Source organism: Pan troglodytes, chromosome 1 (assembly GCF_028858775.2).
Source record: "Pan troglodytes isolate AG18354 chromosome 1, NHGRI_mPanTro3-v2.0_pri, whole genome shotgun sequence".
Lineage (NCBI taxonomy): Eukaryota > Metazoa > Chordata > Mammalia > Primates > Hominidae > Pan > Pan troglodytes.
In genome coordinates this window covers 189,896,959-189,914,903 of record NC_072398.2, presented here as the reverse complement: position 1 = coordinate 189,914,903, position 17,945 = coordinate 189,896,959, and the positions used below count along the sequence as shown (strand labels likewise).

The window sequence follows — 17,945 nt, the reverse complement described above, 5'->3', positions numbered from 1 at the left end:
AAAGGTTCTTAATGAGGCTGTCAGTGAAGGTTTAAGGGAAAGTGAAGAAAATCTTATTGGAAGATCGATGAAAGGGGAAGTGTTGAAAGTGTGACAGGACTGTTGCCTATAGTAACATGGAAATAAGAAATATTCCTGATGAACTCAAGGAAATAGCTAAGGAGATTTCCAGACAAAGTAATGAAAGTATCACCTGGCCTCTCCCTGCTTATGATAAAATGCAAGACAAGAGATGAGCTTAAAAACATGTACACACACCCCTCCACATACCCCCAGGCCTTGCAGAATTTACAAATAAAATTTCTTATTTCCAGTCTCTCCATAAGGCAAAAAACTATAAATTATGAAAGGATTTCGACTCTAGAAAAGGACAGTAAAATTCTTTAAGATGTAAGAAAGATGTAACTCTATGCTGTGCAGACTCTCAGGCCTAAAAGGTTCTCTAAGAATCTTAAGGGCAAGCCTCACAGATTCTTTTCCTTAAACAACAGGATTTTTAAGAATCTTAAGAGTACTGTCCCACAGCAGCTGAATAGGAAGCCCAAAGTAGAGAAGGGCTTATCATTAAAAGACTTGTAGTTGTGGCTTTTGTCTAATGAAGTGAACTCTGACAGTTCAAAGAAAGCCCCTCAAATTTCTTTGGTTTTAAATTACAGACAGGGTCTTGCTCTGTCATCCAGGCTGGAGTGCAGTGGCATGCATGATCATAGCTCACTGCCACCTCGGTCTCCAGGGCTCAACCAGTCCTCCCACCTCAGCCTCCTGAGTAGCTGGTACCACAGGTGTGCATCATCATGCCCAACTAATTTTTACTTTGTTGTAGAGACGGGTTCTCACTATGTTGCCCAGGCTGGTCTTGAACACATGGGCTCAAGGAATCCTCCCACCTTGGCCTCCCAAAGTGCTGGCATTATGGGTGCGAGCCACTGCACCTAGCTGAAAAACCTCTCACATTTCTAAGAGAATCATTCTGGCAGAAGCATTGACAGCTTGGACTAAAAGCAAGAAAGATGGTACAAAATGGAAAAAATCCTTTGGATGCCCAACCTTATATAGGCAGGAAGGAAACTAAAAAGGCAATCTCAGTTTTCTTACGGAAAACAAGGATGATTCAGAGGATAAAACCAAGATCCATGGAAAACAACTCCCAGAAAGTAATACTGGACCTAATTAAGGAGTTGGCCAACATGTGCCCAGTTGGATTTCGGAATTTCTTTTTTTTTTTTTTGAGATGGAGTCTCACTCTGTCGCCCAGGCTGGAGTGCAGTGGTGCGATCTCAGCTCACTGCAAGCTCTGCCTCCTGGGTTCATGCCATTCTCCTGCCTCAGCCTCCTGAGTAGCTGGGACTACAGGCACCCACCACCATGCCCGGCTAATTTTTTGTATTTTTAGTAGAGACAGGGTTTCATTGTATTAGCCAGGACCTTGTGATCCGCCCGCCTCGGCCTCCCAAAGTGCTGCGATTACAGGCGTGAGCCACCGCGCTCGGCCTCAGAATTTCTATAGACCAGTGACTGCTGCATGCCTTCAGGTTTCCTCCCTTTTGAAAAGAAAGCATCTATAAATGTTACCTCGTGTCTGTTGCACCACTGTGTGTTAGGTAGGTAGTGAGCAGACAACTTATTTCTTCAGTTCACAGGTCGTCGGGACTAGAAGAACCACACTGAAGGAGGTATCCTTGACAAACCACACCTAAGAGGCCTCGTGTACTGGGACCTGATTTAGATGATGAGATCCTAGACCTTGAGCCTACTGGTGTAAAAGGATGAGACTTCTGATGGGGAATCTTGTGAGGGCAAGAATAAATTTTGCAAGTGGAAAAAATGTTAATAATCCATGTCCAGAGAATAGAGAGGTAGTTTTAAAATATGGCCCATATTATTTGACCCTCTTCCTATTGAGAGGTGGGGTCTACTCCTCTCCTCTTGAATCTAGGCTCTGTGACTGATTGATCAATAGAATATGGTGGCAATGATGCTATGCTAAGTTTGAGGCTCAGGCCTTAAGAAAATGGTAGCTTTCACTTCCTATCTCTTGAGAAACTTGCTCTAGGAACGCAGCCACCATGGTATGGCAAAGCCCAAGTTACCCTTTGGCGAGAACCAACAGGCAACATGAGTTCTGCTAGTTATGTGAATGGAATTATCATAAGCCCCAATTGAGCTACCCCAACTGATGCCATGTGGTGCAGAGATGAGCTGTATTCATTTTAATATAGAATATATTGATCTTTTCCTTTATAGTTTATGCTTATTGTCTTATTTTAAAAATCCTTCCCAATCTTGAGGTCATAAGGATATTTGTGTATACTGTCATTTTTTTTTTTTTTTTTTTTTTTACTAGATCCATTAAATTAGAATTGGAGGTTATTAAAAGAATTCAGAGAAAGGTCTGGCACATAAGGAGTTTGGAAGTTGCCACTCCATCCTAACAACCAGTAAAAAGCTGAATAAGCTGAAAAGTCAACAATCCTTAGATCTGTCAGAGAAGTAAGGTCTCAGGGCAAACTATTAGCCCTCAAATTTGAAGAGACAGACAGGTGAATAAGCCGAAGTCTCTGGAACCAGTGCTAGGGCAGGAAAACCTAAACTGTACTTGATGACTTGTCAGAGGCTCAGTGTGAAGAAGTTTGGGATTAAAACTCCAGGGAGTCCCAGTCATTGGGGAGGAGGGGGAAACTTTTGTGAGTTTTGCCTCCAGGAGCTCAACCGGATTCTCACAGTAAATATAAGAGAAAAATACCCTCATGCTTTTGGCAGGGAGAGGGGAAAAGGAACCATTTTGAAATATACTAGAGCCCTCTGTTCTCAACAAGGTCTTCCCTCAGGAGAAACTATTTTACCACAGCCTAAACTATTAGGGATTTTTCAGAGCCTAACTGATCTGGAAGAGGAGAAATAACCAACTCCAGCCAATGCTAGCCTTCCATTCGGGAGAAGAGAAATACCGCACTCCCGGCCATTCTATCCAACCCAAAGAGGTGGGGGCGGGGACCAGAAGCACTTGTTAAGTTCACACCCAGGGGCAAAGGCTCATTGAAAGACTGAGATTTAGTCATAGGACTGTAGAATGCTTCCCATTTCTCCACATCACTAAAGACCTATTTACCATGTTTTTTTTGTTGTTGTTGTTTTGTTTGTTTGTTTTTTGAGACAGAATCTTGCTCTGTCGCCCAGGCCGGAGTGCAGTGGTGTGATCTCGGCTCCCTGCAACCTCCGCCTCCTGGGTTCAAGTGATTCTCCTGCCTCAGCCTCCACCACCATGCCTGGCTAATTTTTCTTTTTTTTTTGTATTTTTAGTAGAGACAAGGTTTTGCCATGTTGCCAGGCTGGCCTCAAACTCCTGACCTCAAGTGATCTGCCCATCTTGACCTCCCAAAGTACTGGGATCACAGGTGTGAGCCACTGCGCCTGGCCCTACCATGGTTCCTTTTACCCAGTACATCATGTCCAGTTATCACACAAAAAAGGTATACTCAAGGACAAAAAACACAGTTTGAAGAAAAAGCGGCACACTCAGATATGGCAGGGATGCTGGAATTATCAGACTGGGAATTTAAAACAACTATGATTAACATGCTGGGGGCTCTAATGAATAAACTAGACAGCGTGCAAGAACAGATGGGCAGTGTAAGCAGAGAGATGGAAATTCCAAGAAAAAATAAAAAAGAAACACCAGAGATCAAAAATACTGTAACAGAAATAAAGAATGGGCTGGGTACAGTGGCTCACACCTAGCACTTTGTGGGGGGTCAAGGCCAGTGGAGTGAGTGAGCTCAAGAGTTCAATACCAGCCTGGGCAACATGGCAAAACCTCGTCTCTACTAAAATTACAAAAAATTAGCCAGGTGTGGTGGCGTGCGCCTGTAGTCCCAGCTACTCAGGAGGCTGAGGTGGGAGGATCACCTGAGTGTGGGAAGCTGAGGCTGCAGTGAGCTGTGACTGCACACTGCACTCCAGCCTGAGAGACAGAGGGAGATTGTCTCAAAAAAAAAAAAGAAAAAGAAAAAGAAAAAAAATGAAATGAATGCCTTTCATTGGCCCATTATTAGGTTAGACATGCTAAGGCAAGAATTGCTGCATTTGAGCATGATAACTGAATGAGTGACTGAAGAAATGGTCTCAATCAATCAAGGTTTATTAAGCTAGCTTTGGAGTATGTCTGGGGAAAATATGAGCCACAGACACATCTGTGACTGTTCCAAAGAGGCTTTCAGGATTTTAGTATTTATACACTTTCTTTCTTGTTTTTGTTTTTTTTTGAGACAGTCTCGCTCTATCACCCAGGCTGGAGTGCAGTGGCACAATCTCGGCTCACTGCAACCTCCGCCTCCTGGGTTCAAGCAATTCTCCTGCTTCAGCCTCCTGAGTTGCTGGGACTACAGGTGCATGCCACCACACCTGGCTAATTCTTTGTATATTTAGTAGAGACGGGGTTTCACTGTGTTAGCCAGGATGGTCTCGATCTCCTGACCTTGTGATCCACCCGCCTCGGCCTTCCAAAGTGCTGGGATTACAGGTGTGAGCCACCATGCTCGGCCTTATTTATACATTTTCTTAAAGGAGGGCAGGTAGGCGGTAAGGGGAATGGTTACATTCTTGTGAGACTTTAGTAAGTGCTTGGCAAATCTACATTTTACATAAGATAATGTGAATGTTTGAAGAGCAAAAATGGAGTAAAGTAAAAATCAATTATGCAGACATCTCTGGGTTGGTGGAGGAATGACTGTCCCCTTTGTCTTTGTTCTGCACCTGAGAAGATATGATATTGACATTATCAGTGTGGAGTTTAAGAGCTAGACTTAGATTATAGACCTGAAGTTGCAGCTGGTGTGTCCTTGCTTGTGGGAGACCATCAAAGAGTTTACTTGTGAATGATCTGTGCAGGCAGTCCTTCATGGATGCCTGAGGCTTTTTACCTTTCCTTTGGGGATCTGGCTAATGCATAATGCTAGTAACAGCTATTCACCTGGAAGATGGTGTTACATGGCTTAACCCCCAGGTTTACCCTTCCCTGTTGCATAAGTGATACAGACAGGAGACAGGGAAATACTGGGTAGAAGAGGGCAATTCCCTGGCAAAGGCCCCACCCCCAAGCCTGGAAACACACAGCACTAAATGGGAACAGGCATTCCTGTTTTCGTGCCCAAATGTTGCCTTTTGGCCTGCCATGCCCCCTTATCCTGTACCCATATAAACCCCAAACCCCAGGATCGATGAGCAGAAGAGTGGCAGAATGGCACAGCAGAGAAGGAGGGAAGAGAAGGAGCATCTGAACATGGAGAGGAGTTTGGCTGGGGATGGTCAGAGAGGAGATCAGCTGCTGGTCAGCCAAACTCCAGGAAGATCATCTTCCCACTCCATCCCCTTTCCAGCTCCCCATCCATCCCGCTGAGAGCCACCTCCACCACTCAATAAAACCCTCCACATTCACCATTCTTCAAGTCTGTGTGTGACCTGATTCTTCCTGGATGCCAGACAAGAACCTGGGTACCAAGAGGGCACTGAGCTGGTTTACACTTAAGCCATCTGTGGATGGCAGAGCTAAAAGAGCACTGTAGCATGCCCACTGGGGCTTCAGGAGTTACAGGCACCCACCCTTAGATGCTACTGTGGGGCCGGTGCCCCAAAAGTGCTTATCCTAGCTCCTGCACTTGCCCATCTACGTGTTCCCCCTCCTGTAAGGGGTTTGAGTGCACGGCGCTGAAAAGACAAGCCACACCCCTATTGCATGTCCTTCGAGGGAGGTCAGGGAACTCTCCCATTTCATAAGGAATTTGGGGGGTCCAGAGAATTTCTAATTTTCCTTTACAAATATATCTCAAGGGAAAGAAACTCCCAAAATTAAAAGCAAAGAGAAAAAAGGCTGAAAAAAAACCCATAACAGAATATTCAAGAACTGTGGGATAACTATAACAGATGTAATCTATATATAATGGTGATACTAGAAGGAAAAGAAAAAGAGAAAGGAATTGAAGCAATAATGACTGAGAATTTTCCCCAAATTAATGTTACATACCAAATCCCAGATTCAGGAAGCTCAGAGAATACCAGGAAGGAAAAATGCCAAAAACCCCGACATCTACACCTAGGCATATCATTTTCAAACTACAAAAAATCAAAGATAAAAAACACTGAAACAGAACAGAGGAAAAAATTGCCTTACCTATAGAGGGGCAAAGACAAGAATTATATCTAATGTCTCGTAAGAAACCATGCAAGCAAGAAGAGAGTGAAATATTTAAAGTGTTGAGAGAAAAAAACCCACCGACCTAAAGTTCTGTACCCTGCAAAACTGTTCTTGAAATGTGAGGGAGAAAAAAAAGACAAAGAAAAATTGAGGGAGTGTGTTGCCAGAACACCTGCCTTGCAAGAAACATTAAAAGAGGTTCTTTAGAAAGATGGAAAATGATATAGATCAGAAACTTCGATCTATATAAAGAAAGGAAGAGCATCAGAGAAGAAAAAAGTAAAGACAAAATTAATTATGACCTTTTTTAAAATTTCTTTCTTTTTTTGAGACAGGGTCTCACTCTGTCACCTAGGTTAGAGTGCAGTGGTGCTATCATAACTCACTGCAGCCTCAATCTCCCAGGCTCAAGTGATCCTCCTGCCTCAGCCTCCTGAGTAGCTTGGGGCTACAGGCATGCACCACCATGCTTGATTAATTTTTTAATTTTTATTTTTAGTAGAGAAGTCTTGCTACATTGTTGCCTAGGTGCCAAGACCTTGTTGCCAAGGTCTTGCTATGTTGTTGGCGACTCCTAAGCTCAAGTGATCAATCCTCCCAACTCGGCCTCCCAAAGTAGTGAGATTAAAGATGTTAGCCACCATGCCTGGCCTATTTTCCTTAATCTTAATTCATCTGAAACCACCTTTGCAAAAATTGTAATAGTGAGAAAATATGACAGTGAAAGAGATCTGATCTAATCAACTCCTATCTTATCTTTAACCTCCAAACTGCCCTTAATCATTCCTGGGCTTGGGACAAGCTAACTTTGGGAGACATTTAGTTTATAGTTTAAACGATAATAGCCCTTCCCCAAAACTAAACTGTCTTTGTAAAGCTAATGAAAGATCACCAGGTTAGGAGGATGAGAGGAGCTTGAATTCTGCTAAGGTGTAAATGTAAATGATTATTTAAAAAAAATTTTTAAAAACCAAGACCCAAGTTTATGTTGTCTACCAGAAACCTACTTTAAATATAAAGACATATATAGATTAAAAGTAAATGGGTAAAGAAAGATATACCATGCTAACACTAATCAAAAGAAAGCTGGAGTAGCTATATTAACTTCAGACAGAGTAGAGTTCAGAGCAAGGAAAATTATCAGGGAAAGACAGGGGCATTACATAATAAGAGGCCAATTCTCCAAGAAGACATATCGTTCCTTAATGTGTGTATACCTAACAACAGAGTGTCAGATATATGAGGCAAAAACAGGCAGACCTGCAAGGAGAAACAGATAAATCCACTATTATAGTTGGAGACTTCAACACCCCCCATCAGAAATGGACACATCAAACAGATATAAAATCAGTAAGGACATAATTGAACTCAATAGCCCCTCAATCAACTGAAATATAGTTGGCATCTATTGACGGCTTCATCCAACAACAGCAGGATACATACTCTTTTCAAGCTCATGTAGAACATTCAGCAAGGTAGATCACATTCTGGACCATAAAACACATCTGAATATATTTTTTTAATTTTTAAAATTTCTCATTTTTTTTTTGAGACAGGGTCTCACTCTTTCACACAGGTTGGAGTACAGTGGTGTGATCTTGGCTCACTGCAACTTCTGTCGCCCAGGTTCAAGTGATCCTCACACTTCAGCCTCTTGAGTAGCTAGGACCACAGGTGCATGCCACCACACCTGGCTAATTGTTTGAATTTTTGGTAGAGACAGGGTTTCACCATGTTGCCCAACCTGGTCTCAAACTCCTGAGCTCAAGTGATCACTGGCCTCAGACTCCCAAAGTGCTGGGATTACAGGCGTGAGCCACCGCACCCAGCCTGAACAAATTTTAAAAGAATAATCATACAATGTCTTCTTTCAGAACACAACAGAATGATACATGAAAAAAATCACCAGAGATTAAACAATGCACTTCTAAATAACATATAGGTCAAAGAAGAAGTAACAAGAGAAATTTAAAAAATATTTGGAAATGGCCAAGCATGGTGGCTCATGCCTGTAATCCTAGCACTTTGGGAGGCCGAGGTGGGTGGATCACTTGAGGTAAGGAGTTCGAATCCAGCCTGATCAACATGTTAAAACCCTGTCTCTACTAAAAATATAAAAAAATTAGGCTGGGTGCCTTGGCTCACACCTGTAATCCCAGCACTTTGGGAGGCTGAGGTGGGCGGATCATGAGGTCAGGAATTCGAGACCAGCCTGGCCAACATGGTGAAACCCCATCTCTACTAAAAATACAAAAATTAGCTGGGCATGGTGGCACATGTCTGTAATCCTAGCTACTCAGGAGGCTGAGGAAGGAGAATTGCTTGAACCCAGGAGACGGAGGTTGCAGTGAGCTGAGATCGGGCCACTGCACTCCAGCCTGGGGGACAGAGAGAGACTCCATCTCAGAAAAAAAAAAAAAGAAAGAAAAAGAAAAAATTAGCCAGGTGTGGTGGCGTGCGCCTGTAATCCCAGCTGCTTGGGAAGCTGAGGCAGGAGAATTGCTTGAAGGTGGGAGGTGGAGGTTGCAGTGAGCTGAGATCGCACCATTGCACTCCAGCCCGGGTGACAGTGTGAGACTCCATCTCAAAAAAAAAAAAAAAATTGGAACTAAATGAAAATGAAAATAAAACTTATCACAATTTGTGGGATAGAGCAGAAGCAGTGTTTAAAGGGTGACTTATAGCACTGAATGCAGATATTAGAAAAGAAGATCTAAAAGCAGCAATCTGAGCTTCCATCTTAGGAAACTAGAAAAAGAAGAGCAAATTAAATCCAAAGTAAGCAGAAAATAAAAAATCGTAAAGATTATAGAGCAGAAATCAATGAAATCAAAAACAGGAAATCAATAGAGGAAACAGGCCAGGCGTGGTGGCTCACGCCTGTAATCCCAGCACTTTGGGAGGCTGAGGCGGGCAGATCATGAGGGCAGGAAGTCGAGACCACCCTGGCTAACACAGTGAAACCCCATCTCAACTAAAAATATAAAAAATTAGCCGGGCGTGGTGGTGCACGTTTGTAGTCCCAGCTACTTAGGAGGCTGAGGCAGGAGAATCACTTGAATCTGGGAGGTGGAAGTTGCAGTGAGCTGAGATCGCACCACTGCACTCCAGCCTGGGTGACAGAGCGAGACTCTGTCTAAAAAATAATAATAATAAAAAAAATCAATGAAACCAAAAGCTGGTTTGTTGAAAAGATAAATAAAATCAATTATACTCTAGCCAGGCTAACTAAACAAACAAACAAACAAAAAAACAAAACAACCAGCGGGATGACACAAATTACTAAATCAGAAATGATAAAGGGGACATCACTACAGATCCTATTGTCATTAAACAGATAAAGGAATACTATGAACAACTCTATGTCCACAAATTTGATAACCTAGATGAAATGAACTCATTCCTTCAAAGACAGTCTGCCAAAACTCAAACAAGAATAGACAATCTGAATAGGTTTATATCTATTAAAAAATTGAATTAATTAAACCCAAACCTTCAAAAAAGGAAAGTACCAGGCTTAGATAGGTTCATTCGTGAATTCTACCAACATTTAAGGAAGAAATTATACCAATTCTTCAAAATCTATTTTAGAAGTTATTAATAGAAGCAGAAGGAATATTTTCTAACTTATTTTATCAAGCCAGCATTGTCCTCCACAAAGTATTATCAAATCAAATTGAACAATATAAAAAAGAATTATACACTATGACCAAGTGAGATTTATCCAAAGTATGCAAGGCTGACTCAACATTCAAAAATCAATTAATATAATCTATCATATCAACAGGCTAAGTAAGAAAAATCAGATAATCATATCGATAGATGCAGAAAAAGGATGTGACAATATCCAACACTCATTCATAATAAAAACTATTGGAAACTAGAAATAGAGGGAAATTTTCTCAACTTAATAAATAACATCTACAAAAAACCTAGAGCTAACATCATACTTAATGGTGAGAAACTAGAGGCTTTCCAACCAAAATCAGGAACAAGACAAGGATGTCCTCTCTTACCACTCCTCTTCAACATCATACTGGAAGTCCTAGCTAATGCAGTAAGACAAAAAGTAAGATAAAAAGAATGCAGTTTGGGAAGGATGAAATAAAACTTTGTCCTCAGGTGACATGATTGTCTATGCAGAGAATATGAAATAATTAACAACCAAAAACATCCTGGAATTAATAAGTGATTACAAGAATGCAGGATACAAAGCTAATATACAAAAAGTCAATCACTTTCCTATATAGCAGCAATGAACAAGTGAAATTTAAAATTAAAAAACACCATACAGGCCAGGCACAATGGCTCCCTGTAATCCCAATGCTTTGTGAGGCTGAAGCAGGAGGATTGTTTGAGGCCAGGAATTCAAGACCAGCCTGGGCAACATGGCGAGAAACCATCTCTATAAAAAATAAAAAATAAAAAAATTAGCCAGGCATGGTGGCATGTCTGTAGTTCTAGCTACCCAGTTGAGGCAGGAAGATCGCTTCTGCCCAGGAGTTTGAGGCTGCGGAGAGCTGTGATCACACCACTGCACTCCAGCCTGGGCAACACAGCAAGACCCTATTTCAAAAAATAAAACAAACCAAACCCTCACAAAACCATTTATGTTAGCACCAGAAAATGAAATACCTGGGTATAAGTTAAACAAAATATATATAACATTTATATGAGGAAAACTAGAAAAGTTTTTTGAAAGAAACGTAAAAAGAACTAAGTAAACAGATATTTTGTGTTCATGGATAAGAAGACTTAATATTGTCAGGATGTCAGTTCTTTCCAAGTCAATGTAGAGATTCACTGCAATCCTAATCAAAATCCCAGAATTTATTTTGTAGACAGCAACAAATTGAATCAGCTGGGGGTGGTGGCTCACACCTGTAATCCCAGCACTTTGGGAGATTAAGGTGGGAAGACTGCATGAGCCCAGGAGTTTGAGACCTGGGCAACATAGTGAGACCCCATCTCTACAAAATTAGCTAGGTATAGTGGCATGTGCCTGTAGTCCCAGCTACTCTGGAGGCTGAGGTGGGAGGATAGCTTAAGCCCAGGAAGATCGAGGCTGCAGTGAGCTGTAACTGTGCCACTGCACTTCAGCCTGGGCAACAGAGTGCACTTCTGTTTCCACAACAATAGCAAACCAAACTGAATCTAAACTTTATATGAAGAGGCAAAAGACCCAGAACGAAGCCAGGAGGGCTGATACTACCTGACTTCAAGACTTATTGTAAAGCTACCATAATTAAGACAGTGTGGTATTGCCTAAAGTATAGACAGATCAATGGAACAGAATAGAGAGCCCAGAAATAAACCCACATAAATATAATCAGCTTATCTTTGACAAAGGAGTAAAGGCAATACAATAAAAAATAGAGAGTCTTTTCAACAAATGGTTCTCAAACAACTGAACATTCACATGTAAAAAAGTGAACCTAGACATAGAACCTACACTCTTGAAAAAAAGTAACCCCAAAAGGATAATAGACCTAAATGTAAAATGCAAACTATAAAACTCCTAGACGATCACATAGGAGAAAATCTAGATGACCTTGGGTTTGGCAATGACATTTTAGATAAGCCCCAGCAGCACCTTGCACCCTGTTCACATCCCAGTTTCAGTCCTGGTGGTACTAGCTTCGAAGAACTGGCAGGTGCAGCCCACGCCTCACTTGTGAGTCCTACCTATGGGAACCCATTTCCAATTTTTGCCCTAGTCCAAGCAGTAACAGCTCAATTTTCCCTAACACCTCATTTCTGGCGCTGCTAGGCCCCAAGACAGAATGCAGTCTGCCAATGGCTAGGATTGAAAATGGTGCGTCAACTGTAGCTGCTTATGGCTCAGAAAGGGTGTGTGACCCAGTGCAAGCTCCTCCCCTGGAATAGTTCCCTCTCCTGGTCTTCTGGCAGCTCCCTATGTCAGTTTCAGGGGTTGGGAAGGTAAAGGGCTCTCGTTGCCAGGAATGCATGATTCCATACGTGGGGATGTGGGCTGCTAGAAGTCTCTTGCTTACCCTTGGGAAGTCACTTGCTGTTTCCTAGCCAATCTCAGCTAGGTAGGCTGCTTCTCTTCTTTCTCCTTCCTTGCTTTCTGTGTTTCCTGTCACTTTCCTGTTGAATTCCAGTGTTCTATCTTAGATAATTTATCAGAAGTATGATTGTCTATATACTCTTTTGGTTTTTCTAAGTGGAGGAGGTGAGCATATGAAATGCTTCTAGTCAGCCATCTTTTTTTGTTGTCGTTGTTTTGGAGACAGGGTCTAGCTCTGTCATGCAGACTGGAGTGCAGTGGTGTGATTTTGGCTCACTGCAACCTCTGCCCTGCCCCATCCCTGGAATCAAGTGATCCTCCCACCTCAGCCTCCCGAGTAGCTGGGACCACAGGTGCACATCAGCATGCCCAGCTGGCTATTTTTTTTGTATTTTTAGTAGAGATGGGGGTCTCATGATGTTGCCCAGGCTGGTCTTGAACTCCTGAGCTCAAGTGATACACCTGCCTCAGCCTCCCAAAGTGCTGGGATTACAGGCATGAGCCACTGTGCCCAGCCCTAGTCAGCCATCTTGAAACCCCTTTGGTTTCTTGCAAAACAAAACATACTCTTACTATTTAATCTAGCAGTTATCTTCCTTGGTATTTATCCAAAGGAGTTGAAACCATATGTCCACATAAAAACCTGCACACAGATATTTACAGCAGCTTTATTCACAATTGCAAAAACTTTGAAGCAACCAACATTCCCATAAGTAGGTGAGTGGATAAATAAACTGTGAAACATCTGAACAATGAAATATTTTTCAGTGCTAAAAAAAAATGAGCTATCGGCCAGGCGTGGTGGCTCACACCTATAATCCCAGCACTTTGGGAGGCTGAGGCGGGTGGATCATGAGGTGAGGAGATCGAGACCATCCTGGCTGACATGGTGAAACCCCATCTCTACTAAAAATACAAAAAATTAGTCGAGTGTGGTGGCGGGCACCTGTGGTCCCAGGTACTCGGAAGGCTGAGGCAGGAGAATGGCGTGAACCTGGGAGGTGAAGGTTGCAGTGAGCTGAGATCGCGCCACTGCACTTCAGCCTGGGCGACAGAGCAAGACTCCGTCTCAACAACAACAACAACAACAACAACAACAACAACAACAACAAAAAGAGCTATCAAGACATGAAAATACATGGAATAAATTTAAATGCATAATACTAAGTGAAAGAAGCCAATCTGAAAAGGTGGCATACTGTATGATTTCAACTATGTGACATTCTGGAAAAGACAAATCTATGGAGACAATAAACAGATCAGTGGTTGCCAGGGATTAGTGGGGAGGGAGGATGAATAGGCAGAGACCAGAGGGTTTCTAGGGCAGTGAAACTATTTTGTATTATACATGATGGTGGATATATGTCATTATACATTTGTCAAAACCCACAGAACGTAAAACACCAAGAGTAAACCCAAATGCAAACTATGGACATGGGTGATAATAACGAGTCAATGTAAATTCATCAATTGTAAGAAATGTACCACTCTGGTGGAGGATGTTGATGAATGGGAGACAATGTATGTGTAGGGGCAGCGAGTATATAGGAAATCTCTGTATCTACCACTCAATTTTGCTGTGAATCTAAAACTGCTCTAAAAAATAAAAGTCTATTAAAAAATTTCAAAGAACAACAAAAAGAGCTCTTGATAAACAAGATGCAAATCTCCAACCACGGGGAAGTAGAGTATAAGCATTTCCTAAATGTATATAACTAAATTTCCTAAATGTGTGTAAAATCCTTTTATGGAGAGCATTTTGCAGGTCTGGTGTTTCTACCAAACAGACTTTGGAAAATGCCACTGGAGTACTAAATAATTATAATTTAAAAAGCAAGATGGCAAAAATGAAAAACTCAATACAAAGTTTGGAAGATATAATTGAGGAAAACTTAATGAAAGTTGACCAAAAGGCAAAGAATAGGGGTAAGAACAGAGATACGACTATTACAGAACCAGGTCAAGAGATTCAAAAACTGAATAAACAGGTATGACGGGAGTGAATAGAGAAAAAGAAGTGAAAGAAAATAATTGATTAAAGAATTTTTTTTTCTTTTGAGAGAGAGTCTCACACTATCACCTAGGCTGGAGTGCACTGGTACGATCTTGGCTCACTGCAAACTCCACCTCCTCGGCTCAAGCAGTTCTCATGCCACAGCCTCCTGAGTAGCTGGGACTACAGGCATGTGCCACCATGCCTGGCTAATTTTTGTATTTTTGGTAGAGAAGGGGCTTTGCCATGTTGATCAGGCTGGTCTTGAATTCCTGGCCTCAAGTAATCCGTCCGTCTTGGCCTCCTAAAGTGCTGGGATTACAGGCATGAGCCACCATGCTCAGCCAATTTTTAAAAATTTTATAAAATAAAAGTGTCCAGTATGGTAGGTGAAAATATATCCAAAGTGAAATTTTAGGGTACTGGGAATTAAGAGAAATTTCCAAGAGAATGAAGAGATTTCATACAAAACTAAATATGTAAATCTAAGAATGATGTACAGAAAACAAAGACCTTGGAAAGAGCAAACTGAGACCCTCACCAAAAAAGAGAGGTGAACAGAATCTCAAGAAACTAAGAAGGCTCCAGGAGAGATTTCTTCTAGAGTATGACATGGATAGAATATATAATGTACTTGGACATAAAGAGAGATGTACACAGTAGGAAGAGAGTTTCAGGTTGAATTAATAATAAGTACACAGAAAAATAAACACATAACAAGGAAATCAACAAGATTTCCCCTGAAAATGAAATGTTGAGCAACAAAGGAAAAGTAATCACGGTATACTACATGGCACAATTGAGAACAGCATTTAACTAGTTATAATAACAAAACACTGAATTTTGATCTAATTAAAATTATAATATCATGGAATTGGGGTAGGGAAATATGTGTGGGTGGATAAGGGGCAAGGAGATTAAGAAGAGTTAAATTCTCATCTTCTAGAGTGGGTAGTCATTAGAAAAATAACTAAAAAAGACAGCAATATAGACATGCTATTCAGATACAGAGGTAAATAAAAACATCAGTTAAATTGAAAGTGATTGCCCCTGGGGAATAGTAATTGACAGGGGGATACGAGGTATGTTTGTTTTGTTTTTGTAATAAGTTGTGTACACCCTTCATTCCTTTAAACTATGAATGTGTATAACTGACACAAATCAAAATACCTTTTAAAAAGTTCTCTACAGTTAAAAAAATGAAAAGTAGGTAAAAGATAAATGTGGTACATCACATTCAGTCTGTGATAGCTTTTATTGTTAACATTTGAAGGGACTATAAAGGTTATTTGGACTAATCCTATCATTGTATAGATTATAAACTGAGGCTCAGACAGGGAAGTGATATCAAAGTCACTCAAAGTGAATCAAGGCCCACTCAAGAGATGGCGACACAATGGTCAATGAAGACTATTACAGCCTGACCATGGCAGGTTCTCTCATCTTCTATCGGTTATGGGAAACTGTCTGAGCCTTCCCTTCAGGCTCCTACATTCTAGGATTTGATTAGAGACGTAATCAACTCCTTCTAAGAGAAAGACAACCCTAACTTCCATGGGGATCATGCCAATTGCTTAAGACTTCCTAGAAGAAGATGGAGTGTCTGCTGAGTAACAGAATAGGGTTTCACACATTTATCTTAACTTACACATTAAAAAATGAGTATTTTTCTTTATAGTTACCCCCTTGGAAGGCTGTGTATCTGCGCATAGTTCTTTTAGTTACTGTCATAGACAGTTTATGAAATGGGAACAGATATGCATAACCCAGGATGATTACCCACCCATTTCATCCACCAGATTTTGCAATAAGTCAACCTTACTTTCATTGTACCAAAGTTTGTCACCATCAATGATTGTTTAAAAAAAAATCAGAGAAATTTCATACATATTTTAAGGGTGGCACCATTACTGAAATGCTGGGAGGATTCTGGAAGGTGGAAGGGATCACTCAGAAGAACACCCCTAACTGGGAAGGAAGGCTATTATTCTAAACTAGGCCAGGGAGCTCTTGGTGCTATCCCTGCATTAGTTCCCCATCCCTGAGTTCACAGAAAATTTACCTAAGTTTGATTGTCTGACATTATTTCAAATGCCAAAGATAAAATTTTTTAAAAATATTTTACCTAGGTTTACAAGTGGAAAGGTGCTAATTACTGGTGTAAGACAAAAGAAAGTGCAGACACTAGGTCTGGGGCTTGTGCGCAGGTAGTCCTGTCATCTGCTCTTACCTGTTGGGGCCTGCATGGCTGAGCTGGGGATGGTGGCAGCATCCTGGGGTACAGTGCTGGTATCCGGTTCAGGAGTGCTGGTTGTTGGTGAGGCAGGTGGTGGGTTCAGCAAAGTCCGAGGTTTCCTCTGTCAAGATGAATGGGAAAAAAATTGCTACCCATGACAGGTCTTTTCATTCCCTATTCTTGGCACTTAATTCACTCATGAAGCAAAAATATATTTATGGATGGAATAGTGTTTTATCTTTGTTTTCTACACAGCATCTGGCTTAAAGCTATACATATACCTGTAGTAGATGCTTAGTAGACATTTTCTGAATCTATATACAAGCCTCTGGTCTTTTTTAGGGTCAAAGCTTAATTTATTATCTTTTATACTAGATTCAATATTATCATATGAAGTTTCAGATCCCTTATTAGTTGGGCAGACAAAAGCAAAATATGCCATAGTTTAAGTCTGCTTTGACATTACTTTGTACTTTATTTCTCTCTTTAAAAATGGAAACAAACGAAAAAAATAGAAATGACCCTTCTAACTCTACAAACAACTTTACTCTGTCTGCCTCTCTCTTCACCTCATTACCTGCCATTCCCTTAAATCTCCTACTCTACTAAATCTCTACTGCTTCTTTAAAAACTTGCACTTTTACCTGGTCCACACCTTTACAATGATAAGATGTCTCTTTCACTTGAAATGCTCTCTTTTTAAATTTATTTTACAAATTTGTTTATCTAGGAAGCTTTTCTAGTTTTTCTCTAATCATTGTCTCTTTTATGTTACCTCTGTTTTTTGAACTGTTGCATTTGTCAATGTATTGTCATGATATGTTTACATACAAGTATCCCTATTCACCTGGAAATCTTTGAAAGTCTGGTTCTAAGTACCATTCTTAGCATGGTACTTAGCATAAAATAAGTGTAAATAAAATTTTTTTATGAAGCATGCAGTATAGAATAATAGAGGAAATAATAGAGCTGATTTGAGAGAAATCTATTATTTCCCCTACACTGTTCAGGGCAGTTTTTGGGGGAGAAAGATCTCAGGTGTTTTTCTAAGACATAGTTTCCTAAAAGCCTTTTTTTTTGAGACAGAGTCTTGCTCTGTTATCCAGGCTGGCATGCAGTGGCATGGTTCTGGTTCACTGCGACCTCCACCTCCCAGGCTCAAGCGATCCTCCCACCTCAGCCTCCTGAGTAACTGGGACTACAGGTGTGTGCCAGCACACATGGCTTACTTTTAAATTTTTTGTAGAGATGAGGTCTCATTATATTGCCAAGGCTGGTCTCGAACTTCTGCTCAAGTGATCCTCCTACCTTGGCCTCCCAAAGTGTTGGGATTATAGGCAGGAGCCACCACGTCTGGCTAAAAGCCTTTCTGAATGCAAGGAGAACATAACCATCACAGAGATCCAAAAATCCACTTTTACTAAATGCTTCATGTAGGGATAACTGCTGAGAGCCATATCAACCTGTCTGCCTTCTAGGAGTACGTTCTCTAAAG

At 41.1% G+C, this 17,945-nt stretch overlaps 1 protein-coding gene across 50 annotated transcripts in view; it reads right to left on the bottom strand.

The window, feature by feature from the left end:
• SCMH1 (Scm polycomb group protein homolog 1) overlaps positions 1-17,945 on the bottom strand; it is a 214,383-nt gene that overhangs the window by 27,007 nt on the left and 169,431 nt on the right. For all 50 annotated transcript variants that reach the window (XM_063781942.1, XM_063781958.1, XM_063781937.1 and 47 more), the window contains one exon: positions 16,445-16,571. In XM_063781942.1, coding sequence (XP_063638012.1) covers positions 16,445-16,571 — 127 coding nt within the window. The remainder of the gene's footprint in view (positions 1-16,444; positions 16,572-17,945) is intronic.